This window comes from Fusarium graminearum, chromosome 4 (genome assembly GCF_000240135.3).
Source record: "Fusarium graminearum PH-1 chromosome 4, whole genome shotgun sequence".
Classification (NCBI taxonomy): Eukaryota; Fungi; Ascomycota; class Sordariomycetes; order Hypocreales; family Nectriaceae; genus Fusarium; species Fusarium graminearum.
In genome coordinates, this window is record NC_026477.1 from 6,740,201 (window position 1) to 6,754,821 (window position 14,621).

The window sequence follows — 14,621 nt, forward strand, 5'->3', positions numbered from 1 at the left end:
CTACTGAATCTCGTTGTTGGTTAATCACTGTCTTTAATCTCAAGCTTGGTTAGGGGTGTTGACTGGATACTATGAGGGGCGCGGGGCTTCATGATCGGAGCGTGACCGGAGAGAGCTCACGTGATAGCTGTAGTGATAACGAGATGACGACATTGACAGTGCACGGTTAATCTGCGGTGATAAAGCGTCAGAACGCTCCACTTTGGCTTGCAGAACCGTGCGATTTTTTTTCCACAGTCGACTGCACGATGCTGTGGTTATGGCGGAGCATCAGACCAACTTCGTCAAGCTTTACGTCTGTACCCTAGGCCATTGAAGTTTGACCCTCCACTTCACCACCCTCCAACGCCAGGAATACCTCTAGCTCCATCGAAACAACCTCCCATCCTTCGAAATGTTGTCCAGATTAGCCCAGGCTTCCCGCTTGGGCTTGATGACAGCTCGTCTGTCACAGCCCGTCGCATCTCCCTCTCTCCGAGCGATTCCCGCTACTGCTCCTCACTTTGCCTCGCCATGGCTCCGATCATACTCCAAGCGTTCCTCCGGTCAACCACCCAAAGAATCGAAAAAGAAGCCTTCTCAGGCGCAAAACGATGCCGAAGCTGCGAAGACGCCCGAGAAGCCCGCCGAAAATGACGTTAACAAGGCTAGCGAGCAATCGCCTGAGGCTCCCAAAGAGGGGGAGCAAATACCTTTCCACAAGCTCCCCGACTTGACACAGGGTATCCCTTCAACACTTTTTGAGGAAATGGGAGGTGACAAGAAGAAGGAGCAGCAGGCTCTGCAGGAATTGGAGGAGGCTGAGTCCAAGGGCAATGAGCGCGACCGTTCGGAATATGTCTCTACCTCTGAGCGAAACCGCAAGTGGTGGACAAGATTTATGCTTACTGCGGTGGCTGCCGGTGGTACTCTGAGTCTTCTATACATGGGCCGCAACTGGGAGGATACTATCGAGGCTGAACGTCACTCTGATAGCCCCAACGGTCCTTCTCCTAGTTTGTGGTGGAAGCGTGCCAAGGCCCGTATGACCGAGTCCGTTACTTACTACCAGGAGCCTGCTTTCGAGAAGCTTCTCCCCGATCCCGACCCTACTTTCGAGCGCCCTTATACTCTGTGTCTGAGCTTGGATGACCTTCTCATCCACAGCGAGTGGACTCGTGAGCATGGTTGGAGAATCGCCAAGCGACCTGGTGTGGACTACTTTATCCGATACCTGAGCCAGTACTACGAGCTGGTCCTCTTTACTACCACCCCTTATGCTACTGGCGAGCCTGTCATGAGGAAATTAGATCCCTTCCGCTTGATTCTGTGGCCCCTCTACCGAGAGGCTACCAAGTTTGAGGATGGAGAGATCGTCAAGGTAAGCACGTCTCTCAACAACTACCACGCCCGCGCTAACAATTCAGGACCTCTCCTACCTTAACCGTGACCTGTCCAAGGTGATCATCATCGACACCAAGGCCAAGCATGTCCGCAACCAGCCCGATAACGCCATTATTCTTGACCCCTGGAAGGGTGACAAAGACGACAAGAACCTCGTCAACCTCATTCCCTTCCTTGAGTACATTCATACCATGCAGTACTCCGACGTCCGCAAGGTGATCAAGTCTTTCGACGGCAAGGACATTCCCACCGAGTTCGCCCGCCGTGAGGCTATTGCCCGCAAGGAGTTCCAGGCCAAGCAGCTCACTCACAAGCACAAGCATGGTTCCGGTGTTGGTGCCCTGGGTAACATGCTCGGCCTCAAGCCCAGCAACATGAACATGATGGTGTCGCCCGATGGTGAGCAGAACCCCGCCGAGGCTTTCGCACAAGGCAAGATGTTGCAGGACGTTGCCCGTGAGCGTGGTCAGAGGAACTACATGGAGCTCGAGAAGCAGATCCGCGAGAACGGAGAGAAGTGGCTCAAGGAAGAAGCTGCGATGATGGAGGCTGCCCAGAAGGAGGCCATGAACAGCATGATGGGCTCTTTCGGAGGTTGGTTCGGCGGCAACAACCCACCCGAGAAGAAGGCCTAAGCACGAGGGTGACGAGCGAGGTGCAAGCACATCTCCACTAATTAATGTCTTGTAATTTTCTTTTTTTACGTCGGGTTCACGAGAGAGAGCCTGTGATCGTAATCATCTTCTGGTTGGGAGAGATTTATAGAAAAAGCATGGTGATGACTTTGGGAATGGGATGATGGATGCACTGTAAGATGCGAGGGACAAGACTTGTATATTAGGTGTATGTTGGGATTGTTATGTAAAGATATGACGTGAACAAGTTAAAGCCAAAGATAATGAGGCCGTCCTCAATTGGTGTTTCTGCGATGGTAGTTGATTGCGTTGGGATGTTTGGAGTCGTGCGGTTTTCGGAACCCGTCTCAATCCTCACCACTGGTCCAGTGTCATATAAACCCGACGGACGGACAGACAGACGAATGATGAGAAGTAATTCCTCCGAGGTGATACTGTGGCACAATTGACGATGTTTATATGGGTGTAAGACATAACACAAGCGTGGTGGCTTATTTACCGAGGTTACATCTCACAGCTTTCATCCCTTCACCGTACTTCACCACCTCAACCCTCTTTATCGAAAATGTTGAGTTCTTGGGTAATTGGCCTCTGTGCCAGTTCTTTGGTGCGTGCGCTTCCCGTTTCCGATTATTATACGGTCAAGGCCCCGCGCCTCATCGTCTTTGGAGACAGCTTCAGCGATAATGGGAACGGCTCCTGGATAGTCAGCAATGGTACATGGCCGGCAGACCCGGCTTACTACAGACATTCGTTCTCGTAGGCATATCCTTCCAATTGAAAACTTTTGTACTGATCAATTCAAGAAATGGGCTCAAATGGAATGATCTGGTGGCCAAGGACCTTGGTCTTGAGCTGATCAATCTCGCGACTGGTGGAGCGACGACCAACAACAACTTTGTTGCTGGAGGTACAGGTGCTCAGTCTACAATTCCTGTTCCTTCAGCCTCAGACCAAGTTTTTTCGTTCTTATCGTGGAATAAGCCGAGGCCTGATGATGTATTTGTTCATTGGATTGGCGCCAATGACATCTTGTTCAACACGAGTATCACCGGAGGACAGGTTACGAGCCTGATCAACGAGAATGTTGACAGATTATACCATGCCGGTACACTCCAAAGTCCATTCTAAACTCTCATTTATGTTTATTGACCTGAATCTAGGCGCAAAAAGGATCATCCTCGCCAACTATCTCAAAATCACAACGTTTCCAGCAACTTACAGCTCACCCGACTACGACATCCCAAGTGTTGAAGTCTACAGCAGTGCTCTCACCCAAGGTCTCAAGAACATCGCTGCTGCGTATTCTGCATATGCCCAGACAGCTGTGATTGATGTGGGCAATTTGTTCAAGGACATTACTTTGGATCCAGAATCTTATGGCTTTGATGAGAAGTATTTGAACCCGCCCACGGCATGTCTTACGGGTGTGTATACGAGCGAGGGTGTACCGCGGCACTTGTGCAATGATCCACAGAAACATGTCTTTTTTGACTCGTATCACCCTGGAAAAGAGGTGCATGCGTTGATCGCGAAATTGTTTGAACAGGAGATTCGCCAGTTCTCGGGATGAGACGCCTGATTCGCTCTTGCAATGGTGTTATAGCCAACTAATCTTTGATCTGGGATGTTCTGTGGCATTAGATGTAGAATTGATAAATCCAAGTTGTCATATTTAGCTTCCGTTTTCCAGAAATAGTAAGAAAGAAGATACATTTAGTCCTTCCAATATGGTATCTCAAGTTAAATGTTTTTTTTACATGAGTACTGTCCTGGATCCGATAGCACGACACCACTCTGACATGATTTTGAAGCTTGATACCCACGAGGTACAACACAAGAAGAAACGAAGCTCGAAAAGTATGAGAGGAAGGATTATTTTGAAGCTCTGATTCTTTATGGAGTGGTATTTTCACCCTGATTTTAGATACACCTATTTGAAACAGATGGAAGGATATCGTCAACGGTGTTGTATATGGCACGACGATTTTCAAAGAGCTAATAGCCACGGTGATGTTACCTTCCAATGCCATATTGACTAATTTTTGCTAGCTGGACAAGGTAGGTATCATGTGAAAATTTGATTCTCGCATCTATTATACTCATCGCCAGTGTCATGGTTGTGTCTCGTATTCAGTAGGAGGTCTCGTACAAAATACCATACATCTGTTCTGCCCTGGGATCTTCCACTGGCGCAGACAATACATGAGTCAGGACATCAAACTTTCTCTTACCTCTATCGAAATTATTGAGTGTGATTGAAGCTTGGTTGATGTTGAAATTGGCCTGCATCTTGCGGCCGTTTGTGGAGGTGTCAAACTGGTCTGGTTTGATTTGATGACTGTGCTACGCCACAGGGTAGTGTTTTGACAGGCTTAGCTTGAGCTACCATGGAATGGGAAGATGGGAAATTTGCATGGCCCAACAATGGCGCAACTTAGATGTGCTATAGTTGCCACGATAATATTCTCTGTTTTCTAACAAACTTAATCGTAGGGCTGACACTTCAGGCATCACCAAGTGTCTCATGGCGGTGCCCAAGGGAGGTCTTTGTTAGGTAGGGATACATTGGACACACGCGCTAACTACGTTGCTTGACGCAAACTAGAACGAATGCAAAAAGTGAAGCTCAAGATATAATTAGAAGTCACTTGGTGAGCATTGTCGATACTAGCAGCAATCATCAATGCATTGTGACAATTCGGGGTCGCCCTACAGTAAGTTTGCGACAAGCGCGAGGCGGCTATTTGAACAAGATGGGGTTGAAGCAGTGACTTCATCTCAATCAGTGCACCCAATGCTAATTTGCATCAATTTGTTTAGTTAGGAAACTAGTTTAAAAAGACCCTGAATATCTTATGCCTAGTGATTGATTGATTGATTGTCGTGCATGTCGATCATGTGGCCTGCAGATTGGTTGTCTGGATGTTCACATTCCAACAAACGAACATCACTACTGGGAACAACCCCGAGAAACGCCTTGTTGATGCAGTTGTGTACGAAAACATCTTCAATGTTGTCACAACAATGTACTTTGTCCCATCAAACTTGAGTGAGGCTCGCCTAATTCCCCTTGAAATGGGGACTAACCAATTGCAGGAAAAAGTCATGGCTTGTTTAATTTCGTCTGAAACATCCCTGCCAATCTTCAATCTTGAACCTCGCTTTCTCTCTCTCTCTTGAAGGAGCCCCGACCCGCCCGGATTGATTCGTCTCGTCTCGACTCCTTAAACCTCTGCAGCCGCCCAACTCTCTTTTTCTAAAACTGGGCTTTGACCAATCGTTCCTTTTTCCTCCCCCACCGATCCCGATTCTCTCTATGTGGGAGAGACGCAAACATGGCACTCGACGACGCTACCTATAGTCAACACCTTCACCACCGCGGGTCGGTAGACCAGCTGTTTGAGCTGGTGGAGGGCCTCGACGACACCCAGATTCATTCGCTGCTAGAGGATTTTAACAATACCGTCACGAGCAATGTTCCCGTCTCCCACGGTATCGAGTTTTTCGAACACCCGAGCTCTGTGGTAAGAGCAAAGACTACACCCACGACGACCACGACAACAACAACAACAGAACCGACCAGATCATCCTCGATTCGAAAGAGCTTTAATAAGCTGCCTCGATTGTTTACGCGCTCGCCGAGCAAGAGATCTGCCTCGGCACCGATACAGCGCCCTCAGACTGGTTTGCCGCCTGCGACAAGACACTACCGACGAATCAGTCGACCTGTTCTGCCAATGCTGTCAAATGGTCCAGAACTGGATGCTTTGCTATCGGCCTACCTGTCGCCTGCGCCGCCTTCAACATCGCACAAGACCATCTCCCCATCGAGGTCGATAGCCAGCAGCTCTACTCTAAGCATCGAGGCGGAAGACTCGGGTGTTGATGCGCTCGCACCACTGGTCTTTGGCAGACCACAACGGGAAGAGAGCCCTATGGGCGACATCATGGAAGTGCTGTCCTTCTAAATAGCCAACAACAACTATCCCATGACGATGAGTGTTACTACAAACAAACACCAACACCATGGACTTTTTTCTTCTTTGTTCCCCACACACTATCACACACTACGCTAGGCTATCTGCACTGTCCCGTTAGCTTTGCTTTTACCCATAGGCTCGGCGTTTTTTATTTCTTCTGTTCTATACGATCATTGTGGAGGCGTTTTCTTCATGCTGCTTTGCTAGTCAGGTACTAGTCTAGACTGTCACACACACACACTCACTAAAGATGGATGAATGTAACATGGGGGAGGTCCACTTCTTTATTTTATTGTTGTCATGTTTGTAGTTGAAGATATACAATTTATTGCAATCAACTAGTCTACCTACTACTTATTCTACTATACCCATTCGTTTTCTTCTTTGCAAAGTCTCTTCATCATTTGTCTTGACTCGTTGTTAATATCGCTGTTATTAATCTGCGCATCGTCATTTCGTGGGCTTGCTAGCACTGGATGGTTAGTGGGGCAACGATATCTCTTGGAAATAGTCTACCAGGTGTTGTTTCCACTGGTTGGTTTGTCTTATCCTCTGGACATTAGAAGTCAGCCTTGTAGTCGCTAAAGATAAGTCTGCTTTAGCATCTCTGCTACACGGGCCACGTTGGAATGGTTACCAGCAAATAGGTAGTAGCCACGCACCAATGGAGTTTTCGATGTTCCTGCATTAGTGAATTGGCTGTAGCTCTGCAGGCCCCACTTGTGCCTGCTGCCTGCTGTGCCTGCCTGATCTTCACGGTCGTCTCACCTCCATTGGCAACTACACCTTTCTAGATTCACGCACCTTCACACTTCCTCGCTCTATAGATCCTCAATTTCTGATCACTGGGTTGCGGCAAGCCTGACACTACTTACCTGAGAGATAAAACAACTTTGTTTGTGTTATCTTGGACCTGCCCTTGAGCTTTAGGGTGCAATGTACGACGAGTCTTCCGCCTGTATCACAAGTCTGCCGGCTGCTACAGCTCTCGAGTATAATAGCGAGCGTTCTTTTTTTTTACTGTTGAATTTCTGTTATACTACGGTTAGGAGCATCACTTTTTTTCACTAAGAAGGATAACTCGCCAGCACATAATAGCGAGCTGAGAGAACATATTAACAACCTAGCCGAGTCTGGGGCCGTGCCCGAAGATGAGATCAAACAAGTTATAGCCAGACTGTGCCAAAATATGGTGCAGTTCACTGACTTTATGAGGGTGTGTACTAAGGAAGAGATGGAACTCTATATTTGGAAAAGCTTTCTGCGTCCCATAAAGGCTCTGATGAGGCTCCCACATCCGCAAGGGAACTTCGTAGCTGCCCGAATGGTCCTATATCTTACATACCAGATCCACCAAACCCTCAATGAAATGGAGTACGTGCACAAAGACGATGCCGCAAAGGATACTAAACCTCTATGCAAATTGTGCATCGAGTTAGACGAAACTCTTCTTAAAGCCTTGAAGAGTATTTGGAAAGCTAGCACCGACTTTGAAGAAGATTTCAACTGGGTCTTTGTCGATGACAGGATTCATCTGGTACCTGGCGATGTAGTCATGGATGATAATGACTTGAAAATTGCGCAAGCCCTATCGCCCTCCGAGCGCACTCGGGTTTCTAAAGAGCATGGTACAAAATTCTATTATTATTCGGAACCATCCGATATCAACAAAGTCAAGCCTACACGCTTTAAGGGTCCTACACCAAGATGGGATTGTGGTCAAGAAGACAACGACAGTTTCACATGGGCTACTAAGAGTTCCGACGGACCGATTCGGCTAGAAATATCTTATGATGTCAGAATCCCAAGAGCGGGATATGATGGTTTGTCCCCACCGGACAGCAGTATCCCTATGTTTCGTCGATCCAAGCAGTTTTGCCTTGATGCACGGCAACTTTCTGAGGCTGAACGGCTCAAGCAAGTACGCATCGTACTCGACAAAATTGTCAGACATTACAAGGTGCCCCGAGAGATACAGTATCGGGGTTGGGCGCTGTGTGCTCATGGCGCCGAGTGCACAGGTCATCATGACACCCACGATAGAGATTGGATTGTTGAACGAGGTCCCGATCTAAGTTTGTTCATAGAGAGGGAGATATCAAAATTAAACGATGAGTTTGTGTCCCTGGATCAGGTTGGACTGGGTCCTACAATGCAGATCCGCCTTGACACAAAAAAAGAAGACAAGAAGCGACGGAGACGGCTTGCATTGGGTCAGGGAATATACCAAGACTCGGTCGATGACTGGAAAATGAGCGGAGGCCTTGGCGGTCTTGTAGATTGCATGCTCCATGACAGAGTGTTGATCGGTGCTTGGGGTCGCGGTGGTACGAAGAAGGAGACTAGACAAGTACCCGCCCAATGGGCACATGGCTGTGGTCTTAAGGGTCAAGAACGTGCCATCCAAGCAGTCCGAGATCTGCATGCCTGGCCCGAATGCTGCGAGTGGTGTTGATGAGAACGTCTCTGGAAGGAAATCAGTACTTGAGTTTAGAATATAGAAAATAAGAGCCTGAGCGGGTCTAAGAAGCATAAAGTAACCAAGCAGTTTTTATCCCTTGGGCAAGAGACCGAGTGAATGATAATGAACCAGCCGCTCAAATCTGTGCCTTGCGTATGCATGATCAAAAAGATGATTTAGCAAAGTGATGTCTTGCTAAGATTGCGCGAAAACATGGACTTTGCTGGTCGTTTCTTTGTCTCACGAGGTATCAAATCACTTGGTCACTAGAAGCATGTGCATTCATATCAGCAACAAGCATTCCTAGACAAAAAAGAACTAAACACATGGAGCTGTGCGAGTTCCGGTTTCTATGCTACAATCTCTAGAGAATATGAGTTACTGATGAAGACCGAGAAGAGCCCTCACCGTGTCTCCAAAAGCCTTGCTATTAAACTGAAGCAGGGATTTCTTCTTGCCCACTATGTCTGTAAGAACTGGAGGTCATCGTCGATAATGAAAATAAGTTCTTTACCGATAGCGCAAAAGCAGACTTATCGAAAGATAAAAAAACACTTTAAAACGAGAGTTGAAAAGTACGTGAAGTTTTTGAAATAGAAGGGCCCCCAGCAGAATTGTCTCTTCTTCTTAACAGTCTCTCACCGAGTTGAAGTTGTCATACGAGATGATAGGTGACGATTTGATGGATGCCAGAGCGCGGTGATATCACCTACATGTATACCTTGCTGAGCTTGACTCTAGTTTGACATTGTGAAGAGACATAGGAGGTGATGGACAAGAATAGGCCTTGGCTTAGCATCTTTGCAGGCGATTCTTCGGCGGCGCTCGAAGTCCGTCGTGGTATTTCGCGTATTGTCTTTAAACACGAGCGGGGTCAAATCCTTTGCAGACGAATTAGCTGTGCGAAGCGGTCTTGATGAAATGGGAGCGACTTCTGTCCCAGTTTGGGTGCTTTCGCTTGACTTGTCGGGAGAGTCATCGTAGCCGACGCTTTCTTTGATAGGAACGTCACAGGACATCACCAGCTGGGAGCGGCAGTTGAGAAACGGCTGACTGCCTCGCCGATGTATCACGCACCACAACGGGGTGATCTTGTAAAAACCCTAGAGGAGCGCTATGAGTGTGTTATAAGATCGAGAAAAGGATTGACCGTACGGATAGTACCGGGGGCGAACATGTCGGATCGTCATCTGGGTTCCGGGGGGTCTCCCACTGGAGGCGGGCGTCAAGGTGTCTGTTGCTGTAGAAACTGTCTGCGTTGCGATCTAGAAGATTTAGAGGACCACGGGACTCAGAGTGGGAATATATGCTTGCTGATATCTCGAAATCACTTGTGACCGCTACATAAGCCACTTCCTCAAGGGGTGGCCATTGTGGTCCGCGGTTTGTAGTATGAAGAGACGATGTCCTGGAAAATGGAGGAAAGCTTTTTATATACCTTAAGAAGTGAGAGTCCCGTGAATGAGTTATTGTTTATCCTTTTTGTTTGTTACAAAGCTGAAGCATGGGAGAGAGGACCATTGAAGAATAAAAAGTGCTCATCTTACTTAAACCATAGCGCTCTGATGTCAACTCATCGCTGTAGATGCCTCGTTGAGTTTACAATCACGCGCTTTTAGCAGACGTCTGTCTACCAGGTAAAGACCATGCAACCAAGACATTCAGAGCTTCCTTTTCCATGAATAGCCTAAAGTCTAAACTGAAGCATGTGGCAGTCGCGCCACAATTCAAACAATAGCCTGACAATTGTCTATTAGCTACTTGATTCTCTATCAGAATACTTCGGCATCATTTCGTATCTAAGCACTGATCATCTGCTAATCCGATAGAGGCAACTGGATATCAGAATAGTGGGAAAAATCCAAATTGGCCCGAAGCGAGCCGCATCTAGCAAACACAAAGCGAACCTCGGCGGATGGGGGATAACGTAATTTTTATATACAAAACTCCACATCATGAAAATATTTGATAAAAAATTGCTACTTCTCGATCAAATTTTACGTACAATATCATGGGGGCAAGATCGTGGCCTGTTGATTCTGTTGTTTGGTCTGGGGATTTACTTCTTCCCCAGACCTTGGCGCTTTTAACCTGAATATGATTTATATATAAGACAAGTAGTTTATTCTGACTTGATTTGTATTCTTATAATTATTCCCTTTTATAGTCGTTGCAAAAAGTCATCATGGATAAAATTACTCCACATACACAGGCTGCAAAAGATAGTCTACACCCTGACCAAATTGCCCGCATAGACCAAACCTATGACCAAGCCCCTGGCACAGTCACCGAATTCGAGAAACAAAAAACCGCTGAAGGAGAAGCCCACTTCCGTCGCCTCGGATGGAAGCGTCTCGCCGTGATCCTCATCGTTGAGGCCATCGGCCTGGGAACATTCAGTCTTCCTGGTGCCTTTGCGACACTCGGCATAGTTGCAGGAGTCTTCTGCTGTATCGCCCTTGGTTTCATGGCCATTTACACAGCGTGGATCATCGGAAAGATTAAAGTCTTATATCCGTCCATCCAACATTATGGAGATATTGGTGGTTTGCTCATGGGGAGGTTTGGAGAGGAGTTGTTTGGAGCCATGTATGTGCTTCAGTTGATCCTCATCACCTCCTCGTTCGTCCTTACTGGCAGCATTGCTTTGAACATCTTGGCCGACGGGAAGGTGTGTGGTCTTATCTTCAGCGCCGTGTCAGGCTTCATGTTGTTTATCCTTGCCGTCATGCCTTCTTTTGCAGAGGCTGCCATTCTTGGATACATCGATCTTGTATGCGTCATGACCGCCATTGGTATTGCAGTTATCGCATCGGGTGTAGATGCTGCAAACCAACCCGGAGGTCTGGGATCCTCAGACTGGTCAGCTTGGCCTGACCCTGATGCGACATTCAAAGATGGCATGGTGGCTATCTGCAACATCATCTTTGCCTACTGCTTTGCCATGTACATGACACCATTCATGTCGGAAATGCACACACCAGAGGATTTCATGAAGTCAGTTTGGACACTTGGCAGTGTTGAGATTTTCATTTATACCCTCACCGGTTCGCTCATCTATGTCTTTGTCGGCAAAGACGTAGCCAGCCCTGCTCTCGAGTCACTACCTGGTATTCTACCAAAGGTGGCTTTTGGCGTGGCTCTCCCCATGATTTTTATTTCTGGAGCAATCGGGAATACTGTCACTGCGAAATACGTCCACCTTCGCTTTTACAAAAACTCTATCGTGCGTTTTGTCAATACGCCCAAAGGTTGGGTCACTTGGCTCCTTACACTCGCGGGCATAACAATTATCTCTTGGGTCCTCGGCGAAGCTATTCCCTTCTTTAACGACCTTCTATCGCTAAGCTCGGCACTTTTTGTTTCTGGATTTATTCTCTATTTCCCAGCGGTCATGTGGTACAAGCTTATCTGTAGGGGTAAGTGGTATGCCAGGGAGAATATCTTGCATGCCGTTGCTTGTATTTTTACTTTCTTCTTTGGGCTCTTGGTTTTAGTTGGAGGAACCTATGCTACGGCTATGGATATTGTGAGTCTTGTGTTTCGTGCAACTTATAGTAAGTTACTAACGAGTATTAGCAACATCATTACGAAATTGGAGCTTTCCGTACACCTTTTTCATGCGAAGCTTGAGTTAAGCTTGAGTTGAAAACACGAGTTGAGAGAGTAAAGGATATAAAGACTTTTTCTTAGACGTATATGTAAATACTGAATATGACCCGATTAATTCATTCAGCTCTTAGTCCCCATGTTATAGAAACTTCAAACATTCTGTTGTAAAAATCGAGATATTTTAGTATCACCGTCACACCGTCACACCCACCCATAACGCAGGTTTGACAGATCTTGATAACGAAATAAATCATTTCATGTAACCAAGGCTCTTCAAACGCTTGCCGGACCATTCTTGGTACTTTTCATGTGACATCTTGCCATCCAACCAGCCAGCTATTACACAGACACTATACTCTGCGTACTTTACCCCAATACATAACGGGCAAAACATTTGTATACCACAGCTGACCCTCGAGGGACGTAGACGGGTAATTTTTTCCATAGCAGCTTTCCCATCCGGGCGCCCAGCGCAAAACTTCCGACGGCCACCACATAAATCACATGTCCCCCATTCAGCGTGGGCGATCATTCGAGGAGCACTGAGGCCGCAAACCAGGAAATTATCGTTAAATTCCAAGTGGGAGATAGGAATCATGATGGACTGATCCGGCAAGACTGTTTTACAAAAGTCGAAGAAGGGATATTATTCGGGACGTTGTTTCTTCCTTTCCCCACTGGTTCACACGAGGGGTTGAGTAGCCAGTCTTCGTAATAGGAAAGATCGGAGCCATCCCTGATACAGCTAAAAGCGCACCAACTGTTGATTTTATTGAAGATGACAGCGGGTTCTGAAATGTTGTGTTCTAGTTGGACAGAGGTAATTCCGACTGGGTAGACAGGATCATATTTATCATATTCAAAATAGGATAGGATCATGTTCCAAAGTTCGAGCGGGAGGGTCTTGTTTCCTTACTTAGAGGCGATGGTACAAGTACCACCATGGTTGATTTTGTGGAGGATATAAGCAGCGCTCCAGGAAGACAGACCAAGAAGGTAAATGGGATTCTGTTCGACCGCGGCATCGAGGTGCTTCTTTTTGAGACGGTGCATGATTGCGGAATGAGATGCGAAGTAAGTTATTGCTGTCGAATCGTATTGGGCATGCAAGTTGAGAAGTAGAAATGGTATTGATGTGGAATTCCTCTTCTTTATATATCTGATCTTTTTCATTTTATCGAAAATAAGCTAAACATCCGAATTTTTAGTTTCCATGTGCTCTTGAGTTGTATGAATAGAATGAGAGCCTTGGCTAACATTCTAGGCAGAAGAAGTGCATAAGTTATAAAGTGAGAACTCAACCAAGAGAAAGGTTTATCTTCGCCTCTTACCACTTCGAAACTCAAGTGTAGTCCTTATCGTCATAGAGTTCTGTTAAAACCTTAGACAATGTCTCGCCAACAATAGAGAGATCAAGGTTACATAGACATAACAGAAAAACACCACTTTAGGCTACCATGATCGAAGAAAATCATACTTTTTTATTCTTCAGACCTCTAATCTAGAGCCTGGACATTGACAATCTACTTGAACAGTCTCAACCATAAGGATCTCTGGACCAAAAACTCAAAGTATTGGATCAATGTTTTGCCAATAACCAACTTTCCCAACACACAAGTGTGGCAGAATAGCTGCCTAGGTCAATACAGCAATGATGAACTCCATGCTATGGGTGATAAAGAAGCATTTGTCGAGCCGTAAACATAACAGCAACTAAGGACGACAATACATGTTAGATGCTGAGCAAATCGATAAAGTCTGGGCAATGCAACAAGACCAATAAATAAATTATTATAATTTTCGTTCCAAGCCTCGATCTAAAAATGGTTAGAAAGAACAGAAACAATATCCAATTTCAACATGACTCTTTACAGCTATATGGACTGCGATTAATTCCTCTCCAAATGATTGATTAAAATTGCTAGTGCTATTATCGTCAATGCGGCTCAAATTGAGAAAGCCTCTTTTAACTCACCACAAGTGTTGCATTGTGTGTTCCTGGTCTTTAAGACCTCGGGCTTATGGTTAATAATAACCATACTAAGGTTCTTTATGATCCCATCTAATTCGCCGAGCTTTTTCTAAATGGCCCGATTTTCCAAACTCAGTAAACCGTTCCCACTGATATCTGCTGTGTTATGCTACATGACCCCCCTTGAGACGTTGTGATCCCTGTCTTTGTATACCCTGTCACGTCAAACTGATAGGCTAAAGACATTCAAAAATCTCCATTCGGCCGAAACGGGGCTGCCATGCCGGTTAAGTCGGGCCAAACTTTGTAAGAGAAGTGTTTCCAGATTGGCGTTTAGCGATGCGTGTCATGTAGATCTCATTGGTGGCTTTTTTCTCTCGATTATCATTCGATACACTGTCGGGTTCAACCGAGATGTTACTCTACCCTTGTTCCTCTTATTCTCGTCGGTACGTGATTGCTTGACAGACGAGGCGGTACTACCCGAATGGTCAAGATAAGATGTGTCCAGCCCAACGAAAGAACTTTCGAAGATGCGACATGGTCATGTATAGGAATTGAAACGCCTGAAACTG

At 46.3% G+C, this 14,621-nt stretch overlaps 7 protein-coding genes across 7 annotated transcripts; 6 read left to right on the forward strand and 1 right to left on the reverse strand.

The window, feature by feature from the left end:
* Window positions 1–394: 394 nt before the first annotated feature.
* Window positions 395–2,262, forward strand: FGSG_09359 (uncharacterized protein; the record flags this gene model as incomplete). Its single annotated transcript, XM_011330084.1, has 2 exons — window positions 395–1,360; window positions 1,407–2,262. The coding sequence occupies 2 exons, from the start codon at window positions 395–397 to the stop codon at window positions 2,016–2,018; spliced, it is 1,578 nt and encodes a 525-aa protein (XP_011328386.1). The 3' UTR covers window positions 2,019–2,262.
* Window positions 2,263–2,583: 321 nt separating this feature from the next.
* On the forward strand, window positions 2,584–3,591 carry FGSG_09358 (uncharacterized protein; the record flags this gene model as incomplete). The annotated part of the gene is made up of 3 exons (XM_011330085.1): window positions 2,584–2,777; window positions 2,825–3,126; window positions 3,182–3,591. The coding sequence occupies 3 exons, from the start codon at window positions 2,584–2,586 to the stop codon at window positions 3,589–3,591; spliced, it is 906 nt and encodes a 301-aa protein (XP_011328387.1).
* Window positions 3,592–5,356: 1,765 nt separating this feature from the next.
* Window positions 5,357–5,907, forward strand: FGSG_09357 (uncharacterized protein; the record flags this gene model as incomplete). Its single annotated transcript, XM_011330086.1, has 2 exons — window positions 5,357–5,545; window positions 5,671–5,907. 2 exons carry the CDS (start codon window positions 5,357–5,359, stop codon window positions 5,905–5,907), a joined length of 426 nt encoding a protein of 141 aa, XP_011328388.1.
* Window positions 5,908–7,190: 1,283 nt separating this feature from the next.
* On the forward strand, window positions 7,191–8,456 carry FGSG_09356 (uncharacterized protein; the record flags this gene model as incomplete). Its single annotated transcript, XM_011330087.1, has 2 exons — window positions 7,191–7,217; window positions 7,350–8,456. 2 exons carry the CDS (start codon window positions 7,191–7,193, stop codon window positions 8,454–8,456), a joined length of 1,134 nt encoding a protein of 377 aa, XP_011328389.1.
* A 2,191-nt stretch (window positions 8,457–10,647) lies between these two features.
* On the forward strand, window positions 10,648–12,095 carry FGSG_09354 (N amino acid transport system protein; the record flags this gene model as incomplete). Its single annotated transcript, XM_011330088.1, has 2 exons — window positions 10,648–11,991; window positions 12,042–12,095. 2 exons carry the CDS (start codon window positions 10,648–10,650, stop codon window positions 12,093–12,095), a joined length of 1,398 nt encoding a protein of 465 aa, XP_011328390.1.
* A 229-nt stretch (window positions 12,096–12,324) lies between these two features.
* FGSG_13568 (uncharacterized protein) lies at window positions 12,325–12,672 on the reverse strand (the record flags this gene model as incomplete). The annotated part of the gene is made up of 1 exon (XM_011330089.1): window positions 12,325–12,672. The coding sequence occupies one exon, from the start codon at window positions 12,670–12,672 to the stop codon at window positions 12,325–12,327; it is 348 nt and encodes a 115-aa protein (XP_011328391.1).
* A 344-nt stretch (window positions 12,673–13,016) lies between these two features.
* Window positions 13,017–13,775, forward strand: FGSG_13567 (uncharacterized protein; the record flags this gene model as incomplete). Its single annotated transcript, XM_011330090.1, has 3 exons — window positions 13,017–13,148; window positions 13,283–13,302; window positions 13,610–13,775. 3 exons carry the CDS (start codon window positions 13,017–13,019, stop codon window positions 13,773–13,775), a joined length of 318 nt encoding a protein of 105 aa, XP_011328392.1.
* Window positions 13,776–14,621: the final 846 nt, after the last annotated feature.